This window comes from Numenius arquata, chromosome Z, assembly GCF_964106895.1.
Source record: "Numenius arquata chromosome Z, bNumArq3.hap1.1, whole genome shotgun sequence".
Lineage (NCBI taxonomy): Eukaryota > Metazoa > Chordata > Aves > Charadriiformes > Scolopacidae > Numenius > Numenius arquata.
In genome coordinates, this window is record NC_133616.1 from 29,612,400 (window position 1) to 29,638,914 (window position 26,515).

The 26,515-nt window shown below is 36.0% G+C and overlaps 1 protein-coding gene across 1 annotated transcript in view; it reads left to right on the forward strand.

The window, feature by feature from the left end:
- Positions 1-26,515, forward strand: part of FCHO2 (FCH and mu domain containing endocytic adaptor 2) — a 92,810-nt gene that overhangs the window by 55,428 nt on the left and 10,867 nt on the right. The window contains exons 12-21 of the mRNA XM_074166765.1: positions 7,037-7,091; positions 9,521-9,690; positions 10,253-10,264; positions 10,667-10,691; positions 11,404-11,446; positions 12,126-12,220; positions 19,193-19,296; positions 21,357-21,486; positions 24,714-24,825; positions 25,437-25,592. Coding sequence (XP_074022866.1) covers positions 7,037-7,091; positions 9,521-9,690; positions 10,253-10,264; positions 10,667-10,691; positions 11,404-11,446; positions 12,126-12,220; positions 19,193-19,296; positions 21,357-21,486; positions 24,714-24,825; positions 25,437-25,592 — 902 coding nt within the window. The remainder of the gene's footprint in view (positions 1-7,036; positions 7,092-9,520; positions 9,691-10,252; positions 10,265-10,666; positions 10,692-11,403; positions 11,447-12,125; positions 12,221-19,192; positions 19,297-21,356; positions 21,487-24,713; positions 24,826-25,436; positions 25,593-26,515) is intronic.

Sequence of the window (26,515 nt, forward strand, 5' to 3'; positions counted from 1 at the left end):
TTATATAATTCAAGTAAGTGACAGTAGCAAATTAAATTGATATCTTAATGTTTTTTTTATTTCCTTAATTAAGCCTTTTGGTTTTATTTAATCATGTACGTTGTCTTGAATTATATGTAACAGAGATTGCAGTTCAGTATAGCTATAGTAGGGAATAATTTACAGAAAAATTTAAGAGATTTTCAGTAGAGTGATTTGTTTTTCAGTTCATTTATTTAGATGCCAATTTTGTTAAACAATTCAAGTATCCAAGTTCACCTATTTTGTGGATTTTCTTCCTTGCATTTAATATCTAGGACTTTTAGTACCTAATATTAAAACTTCTTCTGAGGAACTTCGTTTAAAAAATCTAGTAGAACCATCCATCTAAATGAGAAGAAGTAAGTTTTGCCCCATAATAGAACTGTACATGTAAGAACAGCCTTGTGAGCATCATCAAGACAGTTATTTTATCCTGTGCAAAGTCATCTTGATTAGAGCAAATTTCTTTTCTTGGGTACATTTAAAGTTAAATAACTTTAGAATTATCCCTATAATTATCAGCCTTTTCATAGAAATAATACCTTTTGACAGTTCAGATTGAGTCACTGGAGTGAACCACAACTGAGTTTGACTTGCAATTTTTATTTTCTCATTTTGGTCTCTACATTTTTTTAAAAATTCAACTGTAAATGTGTGTGGCATTCTTTCTGGCTGCATGAGGCACACCATATGATCATCTAAATTAATTGTCCTGTCTAGACGTAATTCATATTTGGTTAAAAAAAAAAAAAGACCTAACTTTCATAGTGTCTAACAACAAAACTGACACTTCTTTTTTTTTTACGGCTTTATGAACTGTATTTGGAATTTTACATTTCATCTATCATTTCTTCTTGCTTTTTACAAGCAACTGTATTATTCTGCATGGTAGAATGCTTTAATAGCAGAAACTGTTACTGTTACTCTCATAAAAATCATGCAGCATACCATGGATGAGTTTTCATTCGCCTCTTACGAACAAGCACCTCAAACTCCTTATATATTCTAAGGTTGGTGTCCTCTTCTGAAAAGTTCCATTTCAAATGTTTTTCATTTTTTTTCTCCTTTACTTTAAGAGTTCCTTTCTGTTTAATTTTTCAAACTTGATCCAAATAGTTATAGCCACCTTTGCTGTTAGCTCTGTGAGGATTTGTTTTGTATGGATCTTTGCAATAAGTTATACTTTTCAATAAATTTAACTTGGAAAAGTATTATTAAAAAATATTGGAAGCAATTATCGTTTGTGTTTGATTGCTAGAAAATACTGAGGACCAGCCCTCAGAAAATTCCCCTTATTTAAGGTCAGCTTTGGTCACTCACGGAAAATCTCTGTCTGGCTTTTATATTATTAACATGATCTTTTTACAAATGGTGACTTTTGTTCATTTGTCAAGAATTTTAATCGTGTGAAAGGAATGTAAGGGATAACAATGCTATAATTATTTCTAGCTATAAGCACTGAGGTAAATATATTGAAATTTTAGAAGTTAAAGATCGGGTAAGAATTGACTTCTGTACTTTACCTACAAGTTCTATATGATATTGTGGACCTCTGAACATACAGTGTGTAGTCAATACCTTTAGGGCCTTCTTGTTAGTCCAGAAATGCATTATGCAGTGTGTTTCAACTTATATTCTATGTTTCCAGAAAACAAAACAGTGAGTTTATTGTAAAACTTGTCTTTTGTACCAAAATCGGAGTTCTCAAATTTAGCTGTGGCTAGCCATCCACTTATGCTCATCCTTTTTGTAGCTGCTAGATTACATATATTGGAAAATGTGATGCATTTGAATAAATTGTTATTTCCTATCAATAATTTTTTGTAACAGCTATAAGAGGGTTTTGGGCACCCATTAAGAAGGCAGCTGTGAACTGAGAACTGCTATTTGTTAAAAAGGTTGACCCCTTCAATAAGCAGTCTCTGTTTAAATACAGATGACAGTATGTCATGAGATTCAAAATTCCTGTGTTGTTATATGTCAATCTACACTTGTAACTTCCATTAAACTCAGCATTGATAGTTAAGAAAAGTAGAAAGTTGTATGTGTGTACACTAGAAAGACATAGCAACTGAAGTCTGGCTCTGTATGTGTTTATTACCTGCCTTTTCTAAAGGCAGAACTAATTGTCTTGTTTCCCATGGGTTTGCCATGACTTTAGGAAGATACAAGCTCTGGTAGAAATTTTTCTTTTGGGGAAGCATTTACAAGGTTCCACTTATGTCCAGAAAGATCTGAATTTGGATTGCAACCCTTCCCTTGGTTGGGATACTTGCAGATCTCCTTCTACTTGAATGCCTATTTTCATGAAGACCATAGTATTGTAATTACCCTTGAGTCCTCTGTCTGTCAAATCCATTTGAAATTGTCCAGTAAGTTCAAAAGTAATTAAGAAGGGAGACACAGATGCACTGAACATAATGCTGAAACTTTTTTTCATAGGAAACTGGAATGCAGTGTATATATATATATCTCAATGCAAATATATCAAGGCATCCAAAACTTTTTAACCTCTTTACATATGAGTGTAGCACAGTTACAGTTGTATGGAATTATATACCATTTTTATTGCTGGGGACTGATTGAATTTGGAATCATCAAACTCTATTTAGTGGAACACAAGTGTAGCCATATATTTAGTGAATTTCAAATGTTTTTCTTTATTTGCATTTTTTAATGCTTAGTTCTGGCATATTTTGAATAGCTGCTATTGATACAGGGTACATGGCTTTGCAGTCAGAGCGCAAGACAGGGGCACGTTGAATAGCTGGTTGTTTTTTTTTTCATTCTGCATCTCTGGAAAGGAAGAAACTGACTAGCTGCTCTCTTTTTCTGTGTCTTTTGGGTTAATTGGGTTAAGGAGAGGAGGTTGATAACGTGTAATAACTCTGTCTTAACTTAAGGATATACCTGAGTCAAATATGTCAAAAGTGGAGAGGCTCTTTTTTCTCTTATTCCAGGCTATGAGCTCCAACTGCTTACTTTTGAGTTTGCTTTGGTCCTTTTCTGGATTACAGGAAGTCAGTCCAGTTCAGTAAAATGGGAAAAAGTTCATTTGACAGAAAAAGAAACAGTGAGCTGTTCAGCTGTGCTGTACCTTGAAGCATACCCTGAGAAAAAACTTGATAAGGAGCCCTCATAACCACTGTAGATATGCCAAGAGAAGAGAAAGTAGTCAGAAACCAATCTGAAGTGAATGTTCTTTGCTTCTTGACCAATGACCAACCTGTAAACAGTGCTAATGTTGCTGAGGAGGGGCCAAATGAAGGAGCTAGACTCCGATATACTCCATGTGTTCTTCTCTTATGCTTTGTATGTAGCCCAGAGGAACTAGTGACATCCATTGCTTTTGGATGACGGATGGAACAGAACAAGGAAACTGAGACAAAGTATTCATCAAAACTAAAAAAATAAGTTTTGGCAGTGGAATGCTTAGTCCTCATGCTTTTTGTATAGGTAGTTTTACTTCATTATTTGTTATGTCCTTACGTTTTATTTCTTTAAGAAGTTATTCACCCCAGAAAGTTTGTAGAACATATTAATGCAAAGACAGAGTTATAAGCCCTAATTTTTTTAATGTATATTTAAAACTATATAATACCTTAATTAGTAATGTGTTATATTCCATCTGCAAACACAGGGAACACTGTGGTTTTTATAGCCATATGCTTAACGGCTTAACAGAACCTCTGAGAATGTGAAACCTTCTTCCAAGGAAGTCCACCTTTCCAATTACTTCTCCAGAATTCACATCCATATTGAGCTTATTTTGAGCTTGTTATTGCAAAGACTATAAATAATGTGTTTGGGTAGAGGACCTATATCCCCATCATATTAATAATTAGTTCTTACAGAAATCCAAAGTTTGCAAAGATCTACTTCCTCCCTACTGAAGTTCAAAATGACACATGTATCTGTGAAGATTGTACTTTTTTCCTCTGATCAGCAAATCATATATGTGTTATGTGACCAATACTTAGAGGACACACTGCTTTCCACAATGTAACGTACAGTTCTGTAACTGTAGCAGTGTGGAGAACGGAGTAAGTAAATGTAAATGTCTTCATTAATATCAGAGTTGTGAATATGCATCTCAACATGCTGTATCCTCTACTACTGCTACAAAATCCAGATTAGTTAATAAAATTCTGATGTTTCAGAAGGTAGAATCATTCACCTGTTCAACCATTCAAAATATTGAAAACAATATTTTGAAATTACTACTTAACTTGTGAGATTTTGAGATATTATTTTGCTTGTATGTGACACAATTTGTCTTTGTCAATACAAGGCTACTTTAAGTATCTGTTCCAACCTTTTATTCTGTTAGTTTACAGAAAAATATAAATTTGGTATCTCCTCAATGAAAGCAGAAGGTGTTTTAAGAATGATCATAAATTGGTACAAGCTCAATCTGAATCATTAACAAAGCTGGAAATACAAAGCAGATCATTTCTGACTCTAGACATTGTGTAGAGTCAGATGTTTTAAAGTACTTATATTTAAATTTTAGAAATAGGAAAAAAGTACAAATTAAGTTTTCTGCACAGTGTTAGAAAGAAGTAGTAATGTAGGCCTGCTGAAAAAGAAGCAAGGAATTTTTCAGTTCCTGTGTTCAGAACTTAAGCTATGAAGCATCCATCTCTGTAATGTATGTATTAATTTTGACTTTGTATCTGAAGTTACGAATACCTGCAACGTGGTAAAGTGCCATTGCTGATGAATCCATGATTCAAATATCTTTGCAAGATCAGAAATAATTAACATGAAAATATTAAGAAATAAATTTAATAATTTAAGAACTTTAAGATTTTAGTGCTTTCTAAGGATTTACTTTATCCTAGAGCTTATTCAGTAAATTAAAAATAATACAATGAAAATAATTTATGCAAGCTAAGTTCTTTCACAATTTTGTATCAAAATAGTCAGATTTGCCAGCTATGTTGTGCATGCTGTGTGTGCCCAGTGATAATATCCTTTACATATATGGCCCAGCTGGAAGAAAAACTAAACGTTGTATATTTAAAGATTTTTGTTGGTTTTCAATTCATCTTAACCATGAATGATCCTGATCTATTAAAAATTGCCTAGTATGACAACTAAAATAATTTCAGAATTCAGAAGTTGTAGTATTGCAGGAAAATGTACCTACCCTCTAGCTATATGTTTTTGTTCTGTTTACTTTGATGTCAAGTTTCATTAGTGGCTTTTGGTGTATCAACAAGGTCGCCCTGAGGTCAAGCGTAGCTAAGAACCCTGATTTGAGCAAGTAGAGCTAAGGTACTGGACCGTGTGATCCTACTCTTATTACTTTTTTTTTCGTTCAGTTCTTTTTCTTCTCTCTCTCTTTTTTTTAAAAATCAAATAGCAGTGAAGTCCAGATCTTACAATTATTTAAAGAAATTGCATCTGTATATTCCATATTTTAAGGTTTGAGCTTAAAGATTATTTTTTGGCCTTAGTTTGATGTCCTATTTAATTGGGTACAGTATTACATCTCCTATACAGGATTGTATTTCTAACTCTTACTAGCAGAAAGTTTGATCTATGTTTAAATTCATTCCATTTAATTCAGAAGTGCTAGATTTAGAGAGCTGTACAGAGGAGAATCTTTCTTAGTAAAATATCAAACATGCCATTTGTGATATCTGTAAAAGGAATAGAGGCACAACTGCATTTTTATGTTTATCTTCCTCTGTAATTCAAAAGCTATTCAAAATGAATATCTCTTCAAACTTGGCTTCAAATTTTAGGTGAAGCCAAGTGGTTTCTTGCTTGTCCACTTGAAGTCTCCAGTGTAAGTCATTTTGTTATATCTCGTGACTTATAACAGTAAGGTATATTTTGGCCATACTGTATATATCTCTATTAGTCGAACTGCCTTCCAGTACATACTTTCTGGTAGAATGAACTGGTTGGCACTCTGGAACAAATCACTTTTTAACATGAATCTTGCCATTTTTATAAGACATTTATAACTGGTAAAATCACCACATTTTGAAGGCACTTGGGTTGTGGGTTTTTTGTGATAAACTTGCTGAGGTATTTGAGCAGTTCACATAGACTAACTATGCATACAAAGTCGTGAGTGGGCTCTCCTGAATGAAGAAAGTATCTGTGTATCCAAGTTTATCCCTTTACATATAATATACATGGTTTTTTGCACATTTTAAAAATTTAGATTATTATGTTAGAGATGTTTCTCTCTGCCTCAAAGGTTTTTAAGAAACAAAGTGCTTAGCTAAGCATTCTAAATGATTTTAACATAATTCTCTTCAATTTATATTTAATTGCCTGCAAGAACTGAAAAACAGAACTAGTCTGAAGTTCCCAGATGCTTATTAGCTTTGAAAATTGAGGATAGTGCTGGAGATGTGTAAAGAACCGACTTTTAAGCACTTTTATTTAAATTTCATCCATGCCTTTTAATTAACGTGAATATTCTTTGCTAAAACAAAAGTGCAGACTTGCTACCTTTCCAAGGAGGGAGAGGAAATTGCAACCTGTGTAACCTGGGATGATTTTCCTCACATATTAAAGTATTGACTGGTACTTATGAAAGGTTTTGCTCCTGCACCATCAGAGTGTCCCGTAGAAGTAGAGAGAATTAGAAGTAGAAATTAGAAATAGAAATTAGGAAAATATTTGGGGCCAAGAGAGTTGTAGGCTTATTTAACACTCAGTAGTAAAGCTAAAATGCTTCTGTTGGTTTCTGACCTTTTTGCTAGAGTACCAGTAAAAGCAGATACATTCAAATTTGCCAGTTTTCACAGGAAATTTGGAGGTTGTTTTGTTGTATTCCATTTCTGAGGTATCTTGTCACTCTACTTCTGCACTACAGATCATACCTTGAGGTAACAGTAATAATTAATGGTGAACAACAATGACTTTCATGAGCTGTCATAATCAAATTTTAACCTGTCAATTTTATAAAATTCAGTCTGATGTAAGAACAACATGGGGTTATAGTTATTTGTCAATATCATAATATCATATTTTTTTTTGTTGTTTTCAGAACATTCCTGATGTAGATGATGAAGGATACAGCATTAAACCAGAAGCAACTCAGGATATCCTTTTCACTATTATTGTGCCAAGTTATTTCATATCATTACAATTCTTTGGAGAGAAAAAGTACTGATTAAAGTGCTAACTAAAGGAAGATGTATGACATTCATGCTTATGTTGCAACCTTGTATTCTTATGTTCATCGCTTTTGCATAATGTATACAATTTTGTCTGTATTAGATTTTGTGTGTGTGCAAACGTTAAAGATTAGATCAGATGTCTTGGGAACTTTAAGAGGATGGTTTTTGTCTGACAGTAAGAAGACAATATAAAAGAAAAAAAAAGCCTTAAAAGCTTTAAGATGACCACGCAGATCTTTCTCCTTGTAAAGATCTCGGAGAATTTGTAAACTAAAGTTTGCAAACTTTTTAAGCATAGGGAGTGGTTATCTATTCTATACCTGCACCCTCCCACTTTTTTATAACACCCTTAGAAAGACTGGGAGCTCCAGCAGTCTAGAAATAGAATTTCTGTTACTTCATGAAATTGTTACACCAAATGCTGTTTCTAATTGGTGCTTCTAGCTTTTATTGTCTTTTTAATAACAGCTTTGATATGCAGAATATATTTTTGTTGTGAGTCAATTTTGTGGAGCCTCATGATTTTTCTCTGCCTTTCCCTTGAAGGAAAAAATTCTGGTTCTCATTCTTCCTCCCGTCAGAAAGAAAGGGAAGCTCTAACTAAGAGCTGGGAATAATTGCTGTAGATCCAAGCAAGCCTAATATGTTAGCAAGATAACTCATTTTAAGAAATGTATTCACGGGGTACTGCAGGTAAAACGTAAACTTACACTTTGCAATTACCTTAAATTTTGAAAACTTTAAGTAGTTAACAGCACCTTAAATTGGGCCAGTGCATCATCACAGCTTCTTTGTTTTCATCAGTTTAGCAGAATATGCCTCTGTTGCCCCAGTGAAGATTCCTGTACCAATAAAAGCAATTAATGTTTTCTCCTATTTACAAAATTGATATTAAAGTGAAAGACTTTTATCCAGTTCTGAGACGGGTGTTATTTCATGGTTTGCATGTATTTATGAAAGGCAGAGAACAGTGAACAACATTCATGCTTTGTAAATGATTCATCGGGGCATCCTTTTCTACATTATCCTTTTTGTTGTGAAACAATAGAAAAAGCCATACATTCAGTGAAAAAGCTCAGTGGTTTGCAACCCCTGTCAGCCAGGTAGTGCGTCAGCTTTTGAAATTGTTGACCAGATTCAGGAAATTATCTTCCTCTTCTCCTCTCTTAGCCTCCAAAAATGGATATTTATTCTGTTGAGGGGAACTTGAGTTGACTTGTTGGAGGACATTATTTTACCACAATGGCAGTCAGTCTTAACAAGTCCAGTCTTAAGTGTTGGGCAAGCACTTTACAAGAGCAGCCTGATTCATAGGAAATGAATCTTGAGACTCAGTGATAACTTTCAAGACAAGATCTTTTGATAAAATGAAAAACAACTTTGAAACTTTCTTTTCTAGATGAAGACATTTGACTTTTTCCTCACCGCGACTTAGGGATTCTTTCAGTTGAAATGAATTTGGAATGTCTTCAGGTTTCAGTTTTTAATCTTTGTCAGGGAAGAGTTTGAAGAAATTTAATTTAAACGGCTGGCGTATTTCCGAGTGAAAATAACAGAAGTGAGGTATAGAATATGTATGCTTCTCCTAGGTGGTACGAAACTTTTATGTTTAAGTAGAGGAAAATTTTGAAATTGTTTCTTGTCAAAACAAATGCATCTTTTAAGACTTAGCATAGGCCTTTCAGAGCTTTTGTTCAGTGCAGTTCTTGTGCATATAAAAAACCAAGGCTAAATTCATCTGTATATTTTGCTTATTTTGAGGGCTGAGTTGTCACTGTGATTCCTCTTTTGCCAAGGATGACAGTGCTTTAAGCAGCTGACATTGTTCAGTTTACTGTGCAGCCTTCTGTGTAACTGGCATCCTTTCTTGCAAAATTTTCAGTGCGAATGCAAAAGGGGCAAATAATAGTGGCTGCCACTGCTGCTGTTTACTATTAATGCTTGGGCATGAGCATTCCACTGCTAATTAAAAAGGCAGTGATTTAAAAGGATTTGTACATATTTCATACACCTGTTAGAATCCCTACTTGAGTCTTACAAGTCATACATTTAATATGCAGAAGTGTTGCTACTGTAGAATCTTTAATTTATCCTGATACCTTCAAATATGCAGTTGTTCAGTTATATGACAGTGCCTTTCAGAAGATGAATGAAATATAAACCCTAAATTTTAACTCTGAATTGTGAATTTTAGACAGTGGATATATTTGAAGCATCTGTTAAGTTCACAAAGAAGTTGGGCAGCATTGTTTATCTGTGATGTTCACTTAATATGAGCATTTTGTAGAGCATAATTATGAAAAGGATTAAGCAGATGAATTTGAAGTATTTGCATCTTAACTGAAAAAAACATACCAAAGAGAACAATTTCAGTTCATCCAGTGATTCTGACTCTGAAGATGATGAACCCAGGAGGTTCCATGTGGAAATAAAACCTGTCCAGCCAAATAATAGCTCCATGCCTTCCTTAGATGAATTAAAATTATCTATAGGGAACATTACTCTTTCTCCAGCAATATCTGTAAGTTATTTTGTTCCTTGTAGTTTTAATACATAGTAGAGAAAAGTGGTAAAGAATCTTTAGTGTAAACATATATTTTACTGTTCAGAATTTATTCTAGCTTCAAGTTCAATGATTCTTTTTTTCTTGTGCATCTTGTACATCTTCTTTGTTACCCTTTTATTGCAGTGTAACATTAAGTAACTCTCCATTCTCATATTTTAACTTTTGTTTTGAGTCTTGGCAGCGCTCAGTCCTTGTATTTCTGCTGTTGCCACAAGACATTTGAATACATTGTGTGTAAAAGCTGAGCATGGCTTTTAACATAGTTTACAAATTAGTATTCAATGATAATGTGGATGCATGTAACATTTACATTGCAGCTGTGTTGAGGTATTCTGCCAATCCACAGAATGATCCTTTATGCCATGAGATGATATTACAAATAAATAGTATTAAAGTATGCTAGCACAGTATTCAGATCTGAATAAGAACAGCTCTGATTTTAAGGAAAATATTGGACATAACATATTAAAATGATAATGATAATTTTTCTCTTTTTCCCCCCACATTTTGAAAGCAGAGACACAGTCCTGTAAGTACAGAATGGCTTTTTATTCACGTTTTTAGATTAAAACCAAGTAAGTGTAGTGAGGGAAGAACCTTAGAAACGTTTCTTTTCATATATACCACATGATATATATGCTGTTTAATTTTACTGCCCCCAGCCTGTAAAGTGATTTAGTAATACTGCTCTCTTTGTCAGCTCTACAGTGTTCATTCGTGCCTTTTCTTAGTGGTTTGGTGGGTATACACTGATTCCTCTGTCCTGGCTTGTGTTCTGGTCTTCTGCAAGTTCAGACTGTTTTGTATGGCATTGAAAGCAAAGTATCTCATAGAAAATTGAGTGGAAATAAGAACTCTGGGACTATTAAGCATTTTATTTGACACTTGGTGAAAGAATTTGTTCCTAATTTTTTTTTTTTTCCTGTTTCAGGCACAAATGAATCGAAATTCATCCAGTAAGTGTGAATCTTTAACTTTTAGTCTATTTGTGGTAGTTTTTTAACATAGCATGAAAGTAGATTTTTTTTAATTGTTGCAGAAATAAATTTCCTAAGTATCTGTATTTTGAATAGAAATAAATGTATCTCATGTCAGTTCTAGATATCTCTTCTTTTTCTGTATACTTGGCTTTTTCCCTGTCACAGATGAGACTGTCTGTGTCAGTGATGAGGAACACATCCAAGAGCCAAAGGGAGGACCCCATGGAAAAGACTCCTGAGCAAGTTCTTAAAACCCTTCCACCAGCTCAAGTTTAGTATGATCCACAAACCAGCATAGCACACTCTGTTTTTTAGTCAAACACATAAAACGTGGCCGTTGAGATAGAGGACAGAGCATTAGTCTCTATCCTGTAGGGTTTTCTTCAGTGGGAAGCCAAGCCAGGTTTGCTGAAGAACAATATTGGTGTAAAGAGCATAACTTAAGGAAGAAATTTCAAGTGAACACCACTTCCTCCCGAAATGCATTGCTCTGTGTAGTCCTCTCCTACTAGGAAGAATTTCAGGAGTATCTGAATTTATATTATCAGAAATAATGCATTTTCTCTTTTTCATGTTGAGAATTTATGATTAGTTTCCAACTGCATATTTACTTTCTTTTTATAATGAAGCTGAAATTTTTATTTTAGAGTGTCACAGCTTTGGAGATAATACTGTGTCTTTTGCTTAGGTGAAGAGTTAACAAAATCAAAGCTGTCTGCTCCAACTAATGAGTAAGTTCAAATTTAAAATCCTATCAAATGCAGTTTTGTAGCAATTTGGTCTTATTTTGATCTAATACTTGGAAACTCACTGAAAGTATCAGCTGACTGCTATTTTAAGTTGGGTATCTATTGCATCATAAGACTTAAGGAGTAATTTTGTAACAATGGAGATTTGTTATTTTTCCCCTTCTAATGCATTTATTTCATTGTAACTGTCTCAATATTTATAATTACATGATTACAAAATACTGATTTTTATTAAAGTCTCAGATATTAAATAAGACAGGTTTAGTTTCTATCCTGTAGTGTTCCATGGTAAAGTGTTTAAAATTACAAGCCCCAAATTTGGACAGGTCTATATACATTGCTTATATATGTATATACGGAAATATATGGATTTAAAGATGTGTGGGTTCTTGAAAATTACATTCACTTAACAGACCTTATGAAGTATGTCCACTTACAAACTTGCACCAAGGTGTCAGTTCAGATAGTCTCTTTACGTGTAAATCAGTTTCTTGACCTGCATTTTGTAAGTACATTTTATTTTTAGATGCAAAGAATAACTAATAAAAAATAATTTAGAAAATTTATTTATTATCTTGTCAAACTACTACTGAAGTTGTCATTTGATATTTTTGAGTATATACATCTTTCATTTATATTCCAATTGTAACTCTTAATTTAGAAAGGGGAACAGTGACCTCCTGGCATGGGATCCACTCTTCAGCAGTTCGCTTGAGTCGTCTTCTTCAGCCTCATTGGCATCCTCATCCTCCTCGGGTAAAATATTCGATAGTAGAAAATATTTGCTCTATATACTTTAGCTGTTGTTGCTTTTTTGTTATTGCAAGGGGATGTGCTTTGACTATTGAAATGAAAGAATTTTGTAAAGCAGTACACTACCTTACAAGTAATACATAACTAAGGGTGCAGTTTATCAGGCTTTCAAGCTAGGGAGCAAGGGGGAAGAGGAAACACTAGAAACCTTAGGAAAATTCTATCTTGCTTCTGCCTTTTTTTATCACCTTCTCTCACTTTCCAAAAGAAAATAATCACCATCTAGAGTATAATCTGATTTTTTCAGCGAGTAGGCTTGGCAGATTAAGTGGAGGTTGTCGCAGCAGCTGTGAGACAAGCTGACCTTGCACTGTGCCTAGGGGTGGGTTTCTTCTTTCCAGGAGAGTCCATTGAACTATGTAGTACAAAGGCACTACCGAGCGAGGAACTTGTTTCCTGTATGAACGTATGATTCAGCTAGGAGATGTGTGTGCATAATCCAAGGGGAGCTAGATAAAAATGGCAGGACTGAGACTAGAATTAAGGGAGAGCTCTTGGCACCACCTGAGAGCAGGGTTATTGGGAGGAACAGGGTGGACCAAGGAGTATGGGAGGGGGAGGGCAGATGTTGCATGGGAGTTTTGGGGTGCAGGATTCTGGAGGATATTAGTGTGGGCATGACACTGGCAGGCTTTCCTGAAACCTGGCCTTTGGAAAAAACCAATAAATCACAAAAATAGTCAATTTTTATTGTTACATTGAAAAGGCAGAGAAGGAGATGGAGACAAAATAGCACAAGTGGGCAAGTGCATTGAAGAGGCTGAGAGAACATGTTGAGAAACTAGTTCAAAAAAAGGAAGGAGAGACAGAAACAAAAACTGATATTATGGCTATGTTAGGACCTGCTTACTAAAGGTGTTTGTTTAAATTATTTATTATTTATGTTGATTATCTCGGGGGATTTAAAGCAGAATGTACTAACAGTAGCAGATACGCTATTTCCGTAGTTCTTTTCAGTCTACCTAGTGTGTACCTATTTTCCAACTGCTTCTGTTTTAATATAGAGACTCTTCTCCTCTCACGTGCCTGAGAAAGGAAGTGTTCACTGTTTCTTTTAGCTAGGTATTCGTATTCCAAAAATGATAGCAGACGTAACTTCTTTATTTACAATCATGGCTTTCTTGCTTTTTTCTTCTTGATCATACAGATTGAAGAACGGTAAGGAAGAGTACATGCATTGATAGAGGAACTCTGCACAAGCAGTGTTAATTCTTCTTGGCCCTAGCAATGTCCTTTTAGCAGCAACCAGCATTGCTATGTGACCCTTTGGGTTTTAAGTGGAACTTAGTGTTTCACTGCAAGTTTGAGTTCCTTAAAAGTTAAGGTTTTTAACAAATCCATCTTATAGAAATCATTAGATTGTCTCTTCCTTGCTTAGGTGATGTGTCAAGATTATGGGCTAGTTGATCCAAATTTGTAACATATTTAAGGATAAATTATGTATGCTGCCACAGCATTGGTAGATAAGGGGAGAGCAATAGACATCATCTACCTGGACTTATGCAAAGCATTTGACACTGTCCCGTATGACATCCTGGTCTCTAAATTGGAAAGGCATGGATTTGATGGATGGACCACTCGGTGGATAAGGAACTGGCTAGACAGCCGCACTCAGAGGGTTGCGGTCAATGACTCAATGTCCAAGTGGAGACCAGTGGCGAGTGGTGTTCCTCAGGGTTCGGTATTGGGACCAGTGCTGTTCAACATCTTTGTCAGCGACATCGACAGTGGGATTGACAGCACCCTCAAAAAGTTTCCTGATGACACTGAGCTGCGTGGTGCAGTCAACATGCTGGAGGGAATGGATGCCATCCAGAGGGACCTGGACAGGCTGGAGAGGTGCGGCCATGCAAGCCTCATGAAGGTCAAAGAGGTCAAATGCAAGGTCCTGCACATAGTTTCATGGCAATCCCAAGCACAAATACAGCCTGGGCAGAGAGCAGACTGAGAGCAGCCCTGAGGAGAAGGAATTGGGGATGTTGGTGGACGAGAAGCTCAACACGAGCCAGCAATGTGCACTTGCAGCCCAGAAAGCCAACCACATCCTGGGCTGCATCAAAAGAAGTGTGACCAGCAGGTCAAGGAGGGTGATTCTAACCGTCTACTCTGCGCTCGTGAGACCCCACCTGGAGTACTGCGTCAAGCTTTGGACTCCTCAGCACAGGAAGGACATGGACCTTTTGGAACGGGTCCAGAGGAGGGCCACGAAGATGATCAGAGGGCTGGAGCACCTCTCCTATGAAGACAGGCTGAGAGAGTTGGGGTTGTTCAGCCTGGAGAAGAGAAGGCTCAGGGGAGACCTCATAGCAGCCTTCCAATATCTGAAGGGAGCCTACAGGAGAGCTGGAGAGGGACTCTTTGTCAGGGGGTGGAGCGATAGGGCGAGGGGTAATGGTTTTAAACTGAAAGAGGGGCGATTTAGATTAGATACTACAAAGAAATTCTTTACTGTGAGGGTAGTGAGGCTCTGGAAGAGGTTGCCCAGGGAAGTGGTGGATGCCCCATCCCTGGAAGTGTTTAAGGCCAGGCTGGATGGGGCTTTGAGCAACCTGCTCTAGTGGGAGGTGTCCCTGCCCATGGCAGGGGGTTGGAACTCGATGATCTTTAAGGTCGCTTCCAACCCCAACCATTCTATGATTCTATGATATATAGATACATATTACTGGAATATGCTGAAAAGAGGTGGTACTTTCTCAAAATGATCTGTTTTGCTAGCTTTTGCTGGTGTTGGAGTCTGTAGAAGATGGCAGAGGATACTTAATTTGTTGTGCTGGTTGTTGTTACTGTATCAAGTTTTTTATTGTTACAGTCACCTGTAATATAACAATATAACACCTGGGTGGGAAGTCAAAGCAGGTAAGAAAATGTTCACACAGTCCCTCCTGGCAGCAGAACTGTGGAGAAAGTGACAGTTAATTGGGATCTGTAGCATCCTCTGTAGCCATATTGGGGTGAGTCATCCACCCAAGCCCTCCTATCCAAAAGACGCTTATGCATTTCGTCAAAATCAGTGGAATATAGGGCATGAGTTGATTTTAGATACAAGACATCTGTGCCTTGGCAAACTTTATCTGCTAAATAATTATTTAAAGAATTATTGTTCTAAGAGTTAACTAAGATGTTTACACTTGTGAAATGATCCATGGAGTTGAGTAGAAAGTGAGAGTTCTGAAGTATAACAAATTACTAATACATTTGGGAAAAAAAAATACTAGATCCATGTAGATCTTGTTGTTGTGTAAATCATGTTTTGATGCTCGCTAACCTGAAGCTTAGTTCTAAACACTTTATAAAATACACAATTTTGATCTGATCAGATTTTCTTTGAAACAAGTGTTTTATCTTCAACATGAAAGTTAATATAGGTAAGATGATGCTTAAAGCTTTTGAAAATCTCAATCCAAAACCTAAATTACATAAATTAGTTGTTTTGTATACAGCATATCTGCATATCATGATGTAGCGTGTCCCACAAATTACTTTTTTCTTTTTACTGTTAAAGCATTTCTTTAGATACTGTTTTGTAACTCTGTTAATCATTGAACACTTAAACTACCATGGTATTTGAGCAGACAGTGGTTTATGCAGCATAGAAGTAAACTTCGGTTATCCATGAATAATCCTGCTTTATTAGAAGTTTAAGCTAACTTCGTTATCTTGAACAAACACAACACACATTTTTTAGCCAGCTATTGATATTGTAAAAATGCTGCTTTTTATTTATCTTCCTCATTTTTATCCATATGTATTTTAAAAATCGTTTTAAACATTTCCACATAGCTTTTTGAATAGGATTTATAGTAATATTTTAAAGCCTTTGAATGATATTTAAAATATCTATTAGAAAGGGAAAGCTGTGTTAAAACTCTATGTATGTGAGATTAGAGAATGTATTTGTCCATGGCAAAAGGACTACTGTAGAGAGGACAACTATACTTTTGATCTGAACTTTTAAAAGTGTTGGTGTCTTCATTGATTCTGTATGTCCCTCTGCTGTTGCTCCTAGCTTTGCCAATCTCCAAGATGTTGAGAATTGACTAACCTTGCATTTTCTGCTTCTGTTGGCGTCTACTGCAACAGGCAACAGCCAAGTGCAGGGAATACTTGTGGAAAACTGTTTTCCAGCAGCCTGAAGACTATAGGATGAGAGAAGACATAAAATGGGGTAGATGATGCCTCATGCATATAGTTAGTTATTCACGAACTATGGGTCGATACAGACAGAACAATATCAAACAGGATCTCATGACTGCATTGTCTTCATTCATTCACCAAACAGCCATTTATGTTGGCCTTCCTGTTACAAATTTTAAGGGTAACAGGAAAAAATGTTTGGAAGGAACAGGATAGGATAGGTTTGATTAAATAACTAAAAGAAATGAAAAGCAGAAAGCTATGGAGAGAAAACAAAAATATAGTAGGACACAAGAAGGAAAAGACAAAAATGAGAGGAAGTTAGGCCATGACAGGGAAGAAGTTAGAGGAATAAGGGAAGTCATGAGAAGTAGGCCCTTAAGTGGAGAGAAACAGAATAAATTACTTTTTGGCTTGCTTACCTAAAAAATGGAAAGTGACATGGTTGGCACGATGAAGGAAGTACATGTGATTTGTGGCTGGGGTTTTTTTTTTTTATTTTATTTATAAGTGATGGGATTATTAGCCGAATAGAGCAGTTATTTTTCATGCCGGCTGGTAATCCTCATGCAGTGGAGATTGAATACTTTCTTGAATATTGAAATTTTTTATCTTTCCAGTGCTGGTCCTAGTTTCAATTCTTCCCTTTTCCTTCAGCTACACTAAAAGAGCACAATAGGAGCTCCTCCTCATCTACCACTGATTTGCCTGGGTGTAGAGTATCTCAGTCTTTGCTTGGACACCAGACAGATTCTGGGTCTACAAGCCCATCCTCACCAGACTTTACCATTAGCACTTTGTGCAAATGTGGTGTTACAGCAGCACCATCAGGGAGCACCAGTACTTTATCCTGTGTTTCATGGTCTCAGAGTCAGTGGATTTCCTTTGCTGATGAACTTCTGACAAACAGAAACAAAAGCACAGACAAGGAGCCCCAAAGATTGTATTTTAAAACTGAAAATGCCTGCCTTGCCTCTTCTGCTTTGCTTGGGAATTCTTCCAACAGTTGTGCTTCTGAGGATCAAAGTGACCTTTTCAATAATACTGTATGCCATGAACAATTATTCGTTGAAGAAACTGGCACTGCTGCTGAAATTTCTTCCACATCATCTTCAGCTCTACTCGACTATAGTTTAGTGTCTTCTTGTGCTCATACAAATAAGGGTATGGCAAGCATGCATTGTGTACTGCTCTTTGCTAATAACTGACTCCAAAAAGCAAGCTTTGGACTCATTTTTCTTTTTATTATTACTGCTCACCTGATGTTAAAATTAACTCATCATCTTACTTAAAATGTACTAAACTGCTTGTTGGCACCAACTTCCTTGAAAGTTAGGACAATGAAGTAAGTATTCAGCTTGAAATAAGAAGAAAATTTCAAATTATTCAATTAAAGGCATTGCTTTCTCTTAACTATGCAGAGCTTTGCTTTTTTAGAAATAGGAATGTATTTTTGTGGGATGTTAGACAGCAGCGAGATCTCAAAGTGATCGAATTTGCAAAAACAATTCCATTCCTAAATGGTTTTGTATACATATGTTTAGATTAAATAAAGTTAAATAAATTAGATTTAAAACTGTTCTTTTTTAACACCAACTGTTTTGAAGCATGGATGATATCCCAGTAATGCTACATAGTAAGAGAGCAAAGGAAAAGTACATATTGGCAAGTCCGCTGTGACTCAGTGAATACCTGTGGTACTGCAGCAGACTACTCAGTTCTTAGCATGCAGTGTCGTCTTGGGGCATAATAAGAATTTTAAAGGAATGACTGATATTTTAGAAGTTAATTTATCTGGGGACATTTGAGTTTGCAACTCTTAAGGTGGATGTGGTCAGTATTAGCCTAATTTCTTTCTTCCCGAGTCAGTGATGAAATTCTCATACTTAAACAACAGCAGAGTTACGCTGAATGCCTGAGAAAACTCCATTCTTAAAAGTTGCATTTTAAATAGCATTTGAGAAGAACCAATCCAGAATAATTTAGGGGAGATAATAGGATGTGCTGCAACAGCATAGTTATTTATTAGGATTATATATTAGGATTTCAGTCTATTTTGAAGTTAATTTTAGATCTGGTGTACTCACTGGATGGCATCTAACATTTATTTTGAAATACAGTTCTATTCGTTCTATTCAGAAAAGTGACTTTGGAAAATTGGCATCTTTGTACTGTTGCCACCATCTGTTAGTTGTTTCTGTTAGGTTTAGAAGGACATGAAGGCAGTATTTTTTTTTATTGCTTTTTAATTCTGATAGCTCAGCTAAGAGATAATGAGTTAGTGTGTTCTTACAATCAGGAGAGTAATTTATCTGTTACACTGATGTATACTTATTGAAGTCAATGAGATTTCAGTGGACAAAATTTCATGTAAACGGAGCTATGCCATTGTCAGACAGGACCAAATATGAATTCCTATTGAATTTTCCATTTGTGGTGAGACAAAAAAGATCCTATATTCTGAATCCATATAGACTATACACAAAAGGAAACTTGGGTAAAACCATCTTTTTACATACAAACCTCTAAGAATAGTTGGTATAAACTAATTTGAGAGCAATGAGAAAGCCCATGATGCCATTTTTAGAGTCACTTTTCAGGGTATCATATGGCCTTATTTTAAAAGCATTTGTGATTAGTGGTAAATCTTACAAAATGGAGCTTGTAAAATAGGAACTTTTAATAGAAACATAACTTCCAGTTATTTTATTCAAGTAAGCATGTGTTTATGCTCAGTGTGACCTTGCTAATATTTATTTCCTTAAATTTGCTTTCTTTCAGCAAGACCCACAACTCCTCTTTCTGTAGGCACCATTGTACCCCCTCCAAGGCCTGCTTCAAGACCAAAGCTGTCTTCTGCGAAACTTAGTGGGATTAATGAAATAGTATGTATCGATTGTTTTTTCATTTGTCCATTGCAAGTTGGTTTTGGATATACTATTGATTTCCACGACTACAGTGGAGATACATCCCACCCAACGTTCAAGGAATCACATAAGCAGATTTTCAGTATCACCGGATAAGCATGGAAGTTGATCGTTATAACTATGTCACTATAACAAAATATTTCTTAACAGAACTACAAAGGTCCAAAACATAGTTTTTGCATCAGCTGAATGTTTTTAATTGAAGAAATCAATAACTGGATAATGAAAGGATAGCATGCTTAGGAGATTGAAGTTTTCAAAATGTGAAATACTAGCAAAGTTATTAACAAAGCTCCACTGATTTCAGGTATCACCAAAGCTTTGGGGAATGAATGGTATTAAATAGATCTTTATCAATCATCTGTTGACACAAGTAACCCTGCTGTGACTTCTCCCTGCCCTTGGTGCTGGTTGGTGGAAAAGGGAAGGTGGCAGATTGCAGCAGCTGCCCATCCGGATAATAAGAGCTTGCACGCTGCCTGCATCTCTGCTCACTGCCTGCAGTGCAGGTCCACCTGCCGATAAGGAATGTGGCAAAGAATGCAAATTCCCAGACAGCATATCAGACCAAGCCATGCTTAATCTCCTCTGTGAATGTTAGGATTCTTTGGGTTTCATTTGACTTATTGACTTGGAAAATGTTACAGTGGTAAGATCCTCTTACTGTCTTCCAAAGTAGCAAGATATTTTCACCATATTCTTGTTATGAACAAAATTATGGTCTTATGCTTTGATAAAACTGGAACGTTTTTAAACTGTTTTGCATTTCCGTAAGGTCAGAGTAGGGTTCATTTTGAGATTCTTTTTCTCATTCCAATATAAAATTGTAGTAGTTACTCTAAGAGCAAGGAATCTGTTCTTTGTGTTCATGATAATTAAAGAGAAGAATTTAGCTGGTACTGTTCTGTTACAAAGTATGATTCTGCACAAAGCTACATTTATTTTATACTGTTGTTTTAGAAATTGGCTATTATCTGGATACAAGTGGAAGATTGTCACTTGTCTTCATCATGTATCAATTCTGTTTACAATTCCCATAATCTGTATAAAAGCCACATACCCAGCAACAAGGCTGATAGAATTGAAATTTAAAAAAAAAAGGTACACAGGCAAAATAGGTGCTTCAGGGGTTCCATTACATTTTAAATAGGTTAATCCCAAAATGATAGTTAGTTAGTTTAATATCTTAACACTTAAGTGAATCATAAAACCATCCAGAGATTTAGGATGGAAGGAACTTTTGACAATCTCTAGGCCAATGTCCCGCTCAAAGAACTGACTTCGGAATTGCATCTGGGACTCATGACTCATGAGGTTGCTCAGGGACTTGCTGAGTTTTGAAAACCTCCAGAGAGGGAGCTATTACAATCTCTTTGGGCAGTCTGTCCCACAGTTTAACCACGAGGTTACAAGAAGGAATTTTTCCCCTAAGTTCAGCTGAAGTTTCCTTTGCTGTAGCTCTTGCATCTCTGAGAAGAGCTTGACTCTCCCTTCTTTGTACTCCCTTTCAGCTAGGAAAAGATTGCTAATAGATCCCTCATTAGGCTTCTATTCTCCAGGCTGAATAAACCCAAGTACTTCAGCCTGTCCCCCTCTCTCGTGTACTCCAGTCCCAACTATTTCAGTTGTCCTCTGCTGGACTCTTTGTTAGTAGCTCTTCTTTAGCTCTGTAAATCCACATTTGCTGCACACATACACAGGGCTGTAGGCTTAGGTTCTGCTACTGTGTTATAGCACAGTTCTTGACAGGCTGCTACATAATTCAATATATTAGACTTAACTACCCAGGCAAAAAATTAATAATGATAATGTATGAAATAATGGAATTACTTCCAGTGGAAAGTGTGGGTTCTCTGTTTCACACTAAAAACTAGGGTAGATAAAACATTAAAGAAACTATGTTGAGAAACACTATGAAATTGACTGGAGCATGAAATGCAGAGCTCTTCTATTTACAGCCTTTTTTTCATCTTTTTAAAACCTCTTTGTGTAATACTCTTGGAAACTCTTTTGTTCAGCCTAGGCCATTCAGCCCTCCATTGACTTCTAACTCAAGTCCACCTCCTGCAGCTCCGTTGGCACGTGCAGAGAGCATTTCCTCAATATCCTCTTCTGCTTCCCTCAGTGCAGCAAACACACCTACAGTTGGTAAGTAAAATTAACCATTTTAATTTATTTTAGCAATAGCATAATTCTGCCACTAGGTTCCACCTGTTAGGAAAACTCTTCGCTGCAGTTAGTTTTTCCATATGCAAGTCCAGCCTAGGTACTTCAAGCATCCTTTGTAACACCTGCTTCCGAATGACACTGAGAGACAGGACAGTGGATGTAATTAGATTAGACCATAGATCCAATTATGGCATTTTCTTTAGGGAAATATTTTTCAAAATTAATATTCCATGAATTCTTATTTGGTATGCTTGTATATCCATTCATCAAGCACAACATGTTATCATGTACTTGTTCAGAAGACGTTGTTGTGTAGGTGCAGAAACATTTTGGCATACTGATAAATTTGAACTAAAATAATTGTTCACAAAATTGAGTTCTTTTATGTTCTTTTCATTTTATTTGTTATCCTGTAATTGTAGTTTCAAAAAAAATGAAATTAATGCATCTTTTTCTTCAAGTTTGTGAAGTATATAAGCTAAACATAGGTGTTTAGTAAAAGCGAAACAAGCAACCAATCAAAAAAGATGAAGATTTTTCATGCAAATTAGTCTTCATGTGGTGCCACAAATTTCAGAAGGTTTTCTCATGTTTTTAAAGGAAAGTTCTTCAGAAGTTTTGATATTTGGTTATAACAAATGAAAAGGAGACTTATTTGGGGGCGAGTTGTTTGTTTGTTCGGTTATTTAAAGACATTTTAACTTGTTTCTTTAGCAGAATTCAAGTATTTAATTCCTGAACACTATTACCACTTTAGTCCCAAGTTAAACCAGATTCTTGAGTAAACACTCAGTTATCTGTGAATGTTACTGATGCCAAGGAATTCTTACTCAGGCTCAGCAGCACAGGAGATCATCTGCACAGCTTTTAGTGGGAGTTCTGCACTGAAAGCAGTGCATCTGTTTCCACACTGTGCAGCGGCAGTGCTAGTAAGGTCTGCCCAGCCTTAGCTGCTACAGTTCAGTGTCAGCTAATTCCCCAAATGCTGAGAAACATCACAAAAAGATAACTAATATTTTGGTTGCCAAAGTCTATCCAGGCTCACATCCTCAGGCCTCACCACTGGTGCCAAGGAACCAAAAGTTGGTGGCAGCAGCATCAATAGCCCCAGCTCTGAGTGTATGTGTTGTTGGAGACAGTGACAGAGTGAAGTTGTGAGGTGAGGGAGGAGGTAAGGAGGTGTGTGCTGACAGCGAGGTTTCACATGGTTATTAACCTGGCCTAGCAAAAATAAACAAGGCCAGTTCCATCTGTGCTGACTGTTTTAATTAAATGGTCCTGGAGAGCTGGGAAGGACAGTGCAGACAGCCGAATGACTTTGGGGCATGAGGACATGCTCTGCACTACTGTCTGTATTCTTCTGACTTTTCCACAATCCAGTGTTTCATGTACCTCATTTGTTCTGGATAGTGGAGAGTTGACTCTAATTACCTTTTTCCAAGCGAATTTTAAGGCATGCATAATTGAATGTTTCTTTTATGCTTTAGCCTTATTTTAATTTGCAAAGTACTTACATATATATTAATTTTTTAACCTCTCTTTTTGCTTGAAATATTTTGTTTTCTTGCAATGTTTTGTTTCATTTAAATGTAATAGAGGATGATCTTTTGATTGGAAATCTTCCTACAATTGAAAAGCTTTGTGAGACACCACCAGGTATTGTACTCAAAGGATATTTACATGTTAACTAATCATCCTAATATACTACACATAAAGTTGCATTTCTTTTGAAACAAGTTTCTCCAGCTCTTTCTAGTATCTGGCAGATACAAGGCTCAACTACTTAACAAGTTACATGTTGCTGAAATCACCAAAACTTGATATAACTGCTTTTATATAACGTAATCTTCTGTCTATCCCCAACCTACCACAAACAAGCTGAAACTTGGTCATGCTTCTTTGGTTTGTCATTACTAGTTTCTTTCAAGTAAAGTGAATACATTTTTACTTTGACAATCCTTATTCTCCTAAGACAAGTAGGTAGAAATGTTTCTGTATTTACATATAATACAAATCTCTGAAGATACACAAAATAAAGGCAGTATTTTTTTAAAAACAATTTTATTTTCGTGACAGCTGCTTAGCCAATATTAAAATTGTCTGAATTTTTGTTCCTAAAATGAGCTAAAAAATATTTGATCAGGTTTATTTTTTTGTCCTTTCTGGTGACCAATGATACAGTCTTTTATTCTGCAGTTCGGCAACCTGCTTGAATGTGTCAGTGCAACAACTGTTCGCATGGTTGTGTCACGGCTCAGGGGCTGTCAGTCGTGGTCGGGGCTGAGGCAGGTGACAGAGCACCAAAGCCATTTTTGCTGTCACTAAGGAAGGTGCTAGAACTGGAGCCTTGAGCTGGGCTGCAGCGAGGCCACCTTGGCACAGCTCTGTGACATCCCATCCCTCCGAGAACTCTCAGCAGGCATGCAAGGCCCCGAAGTTGGATATCACTACATTGCATGAATGTAAAACGCATGGATTTTTATGAATCAAAGGGTGACAAACAGTGAGGGCAGAGCAACTAAGAGAGAAGCTGTCTCATTAGTAGTCCCCTCAAGTGCATCTCAGAGAAACGAATATACATACATACATTTGCTTTGGTGTTCCCAAAAAAAAAGTAAAAATAGTGTTATTATTCCTAATAAATTTCACTCTTCAGTCAAGAAATCAGAAATCAAGGGAATTGTAATCTTTGTTGGCTGAAATAGTTCAAAGAATGTTCAACACTTCACTTATGTGGGGTAATATTAATGTATTTGCATTTAAGTTCATGCATACTGTAAGTGAATTCTTTGCATTTCCGTGACCATTTTATTGTACTTTTTTCCATACAATAAGCATACAGTAGGGATTTTTTTTTTAAGTATTGTGGTCGATGTCTAATTTCCTTTGGATCTGATGACTTCACTTTCATCAGTAGCCATTTTAATGCAGTGTTCCTCTGTCTCATATGTATTCCCCTGTGTCTGACCGTTTCCATAATGTCGTAGTGATAGTCCTGTTTTCTTAGGCTGCTGAGCAGTGTTTTGGTGGTGCAAATGTACTGTAATATGTTTATGTTTTTCTACACAGTTTTCAAGTAATACTTCAGACACTACTGTGACCTTGATGGTGGTAATCTCTTGTGAAAATTACAGATGTAGTCAGCCATTCTGAAATCTATTGCTAAGCTTTTTGAAAATTAAACCTATACACTGTATGTATTCTAGGTGTTTCACGTGGTCCCAGCCCTGTCAGCCTTGGAAACCAGGACACCTTGCCTGTTGCAGTAGCCCTTACTGAATCTGTTAACGCCTACTTTAAAGGAGCAGATCCCACAAAGTTAGTTAAATAGTGAATTGTTTTGAATGTAATAAGTTACAATAAGAGAACACACTGGTTTTACTTTTAATACTGGGGAGGGAAATGTATATACGTTAGAAGGGGGATTCAAAGGTGTTTATTTCCCTTGTATAAGTGACAACAGTGGCTTATTGCTCTGTTGGCCTGCATCCCGCTAGGAGTTCATATATCCCTGCTTTACCAATACGTGTTCATTGAGAACACTGAAAATGGGAAGGGTTTTTATCATAGTCAGATAGGTGCTACATGTAAATCTGGGTATCTAAAAGCACCTCATTCCCTCTGTCACATCCCTTGCTATGCTACTTAGGCCTTGCCTAAGCATAGCTGTGCCACATTTTCAAAGCCTGAAAAGTGTCTACCAAGACTACTGTATGCTTAACCAGCTAAACTTTTTTCTGTCCTTATTTCATCTGACTTCCAAAGTGATAGTACATTGTCACAATGCCACATTTCCCTCATTTGAAATTAATGTTCTGTTTTTAGTTCAGTTCATCAGACAATGCAAGTACAGTGATTGCTTTAAAATTATTATTAAAACTAGGCAGTTGATGACTTGCAATGAAACTGATGTTTTCATTCTCTCCTAGATGTATTGTGAAGATCACTGGTGATATGACAGTGTCATTCCCAAGTGGGATTATTAAAGTCTTCACCAGCAACCCATCTCCAGCTGTGCTCTGCTTCAGGGTAAAAAACACAAGCAAACTAGAGCAGATTCTTCCAAATGCACAACTTGTATACAGGTTTTGTATTTTTTTTAATATAATAGTAAACTACATGCTTTGTAAAATGTGAGTTGTTGTATATGTAAATCAGAATTACATACAGTCTGGTTGATTTGCTTATACATAATTTAATTTCCAGAATTAATCTTGTTCAGTTCACTGCCACCATCAAAAATGTCAATGATTACTGGACTTGAAACTTGTGCCAAGTATAACAGGAGCTATAAAAAAACAGTTTGTAAATGCAGCTGTGTTTTTACATGCATTTTATAAATTATTTTTATACAGTAGTAACAATGCTAAGATTAAACAATGAAACAGTAGCCTTAAAGGGAAAACAAGTAGTAGGAGTTACTCCTAATCTCATTTGTCTTTTATAGTGTAGTGTATTTTTAAGCTGTATCATTTTTAAGCTGTATCATTTTTAAGCTGTATCATTTCTACAGTAAATCAGATCTGTTGCATAACTGTATCTCTCAGGTGTGTAGCAGCATGCTTGGGAGAACACTTAACAAAAAAGGCTGCTGTTTGAGTAGAAGAACTGTTGAAATCACAGCACTTGGAGATCTTAAAAAAACAAAATTATAAAAGCTGTAAATATTTAGCAGAGATCTGTTTCAGCTGAGCAGTTTCTATTTAATTTATTGGAAAAATTATTTGAAAACTAGTTAAATGCTTTTAGATGCTACATTTTTTTAATGACTGAACTAAAGAAAGAATCAGACCATATGCATTCATTCTTTTGTATTTAATTTTGATCATTCATATTTAATGTAATGAACGATTTATACAAAATTAAATTTAATCATTTTTTAACATGAAAGTTTATAACTGAACTGTTAGCAGAGCTGTATCTGACAGGATGAATTTTACTGGAAAAGTATATTTTGCAAAAAAGTGAAAATGTCTAGTATTCTTGTCTGAGTGCTGTAACACTTCTC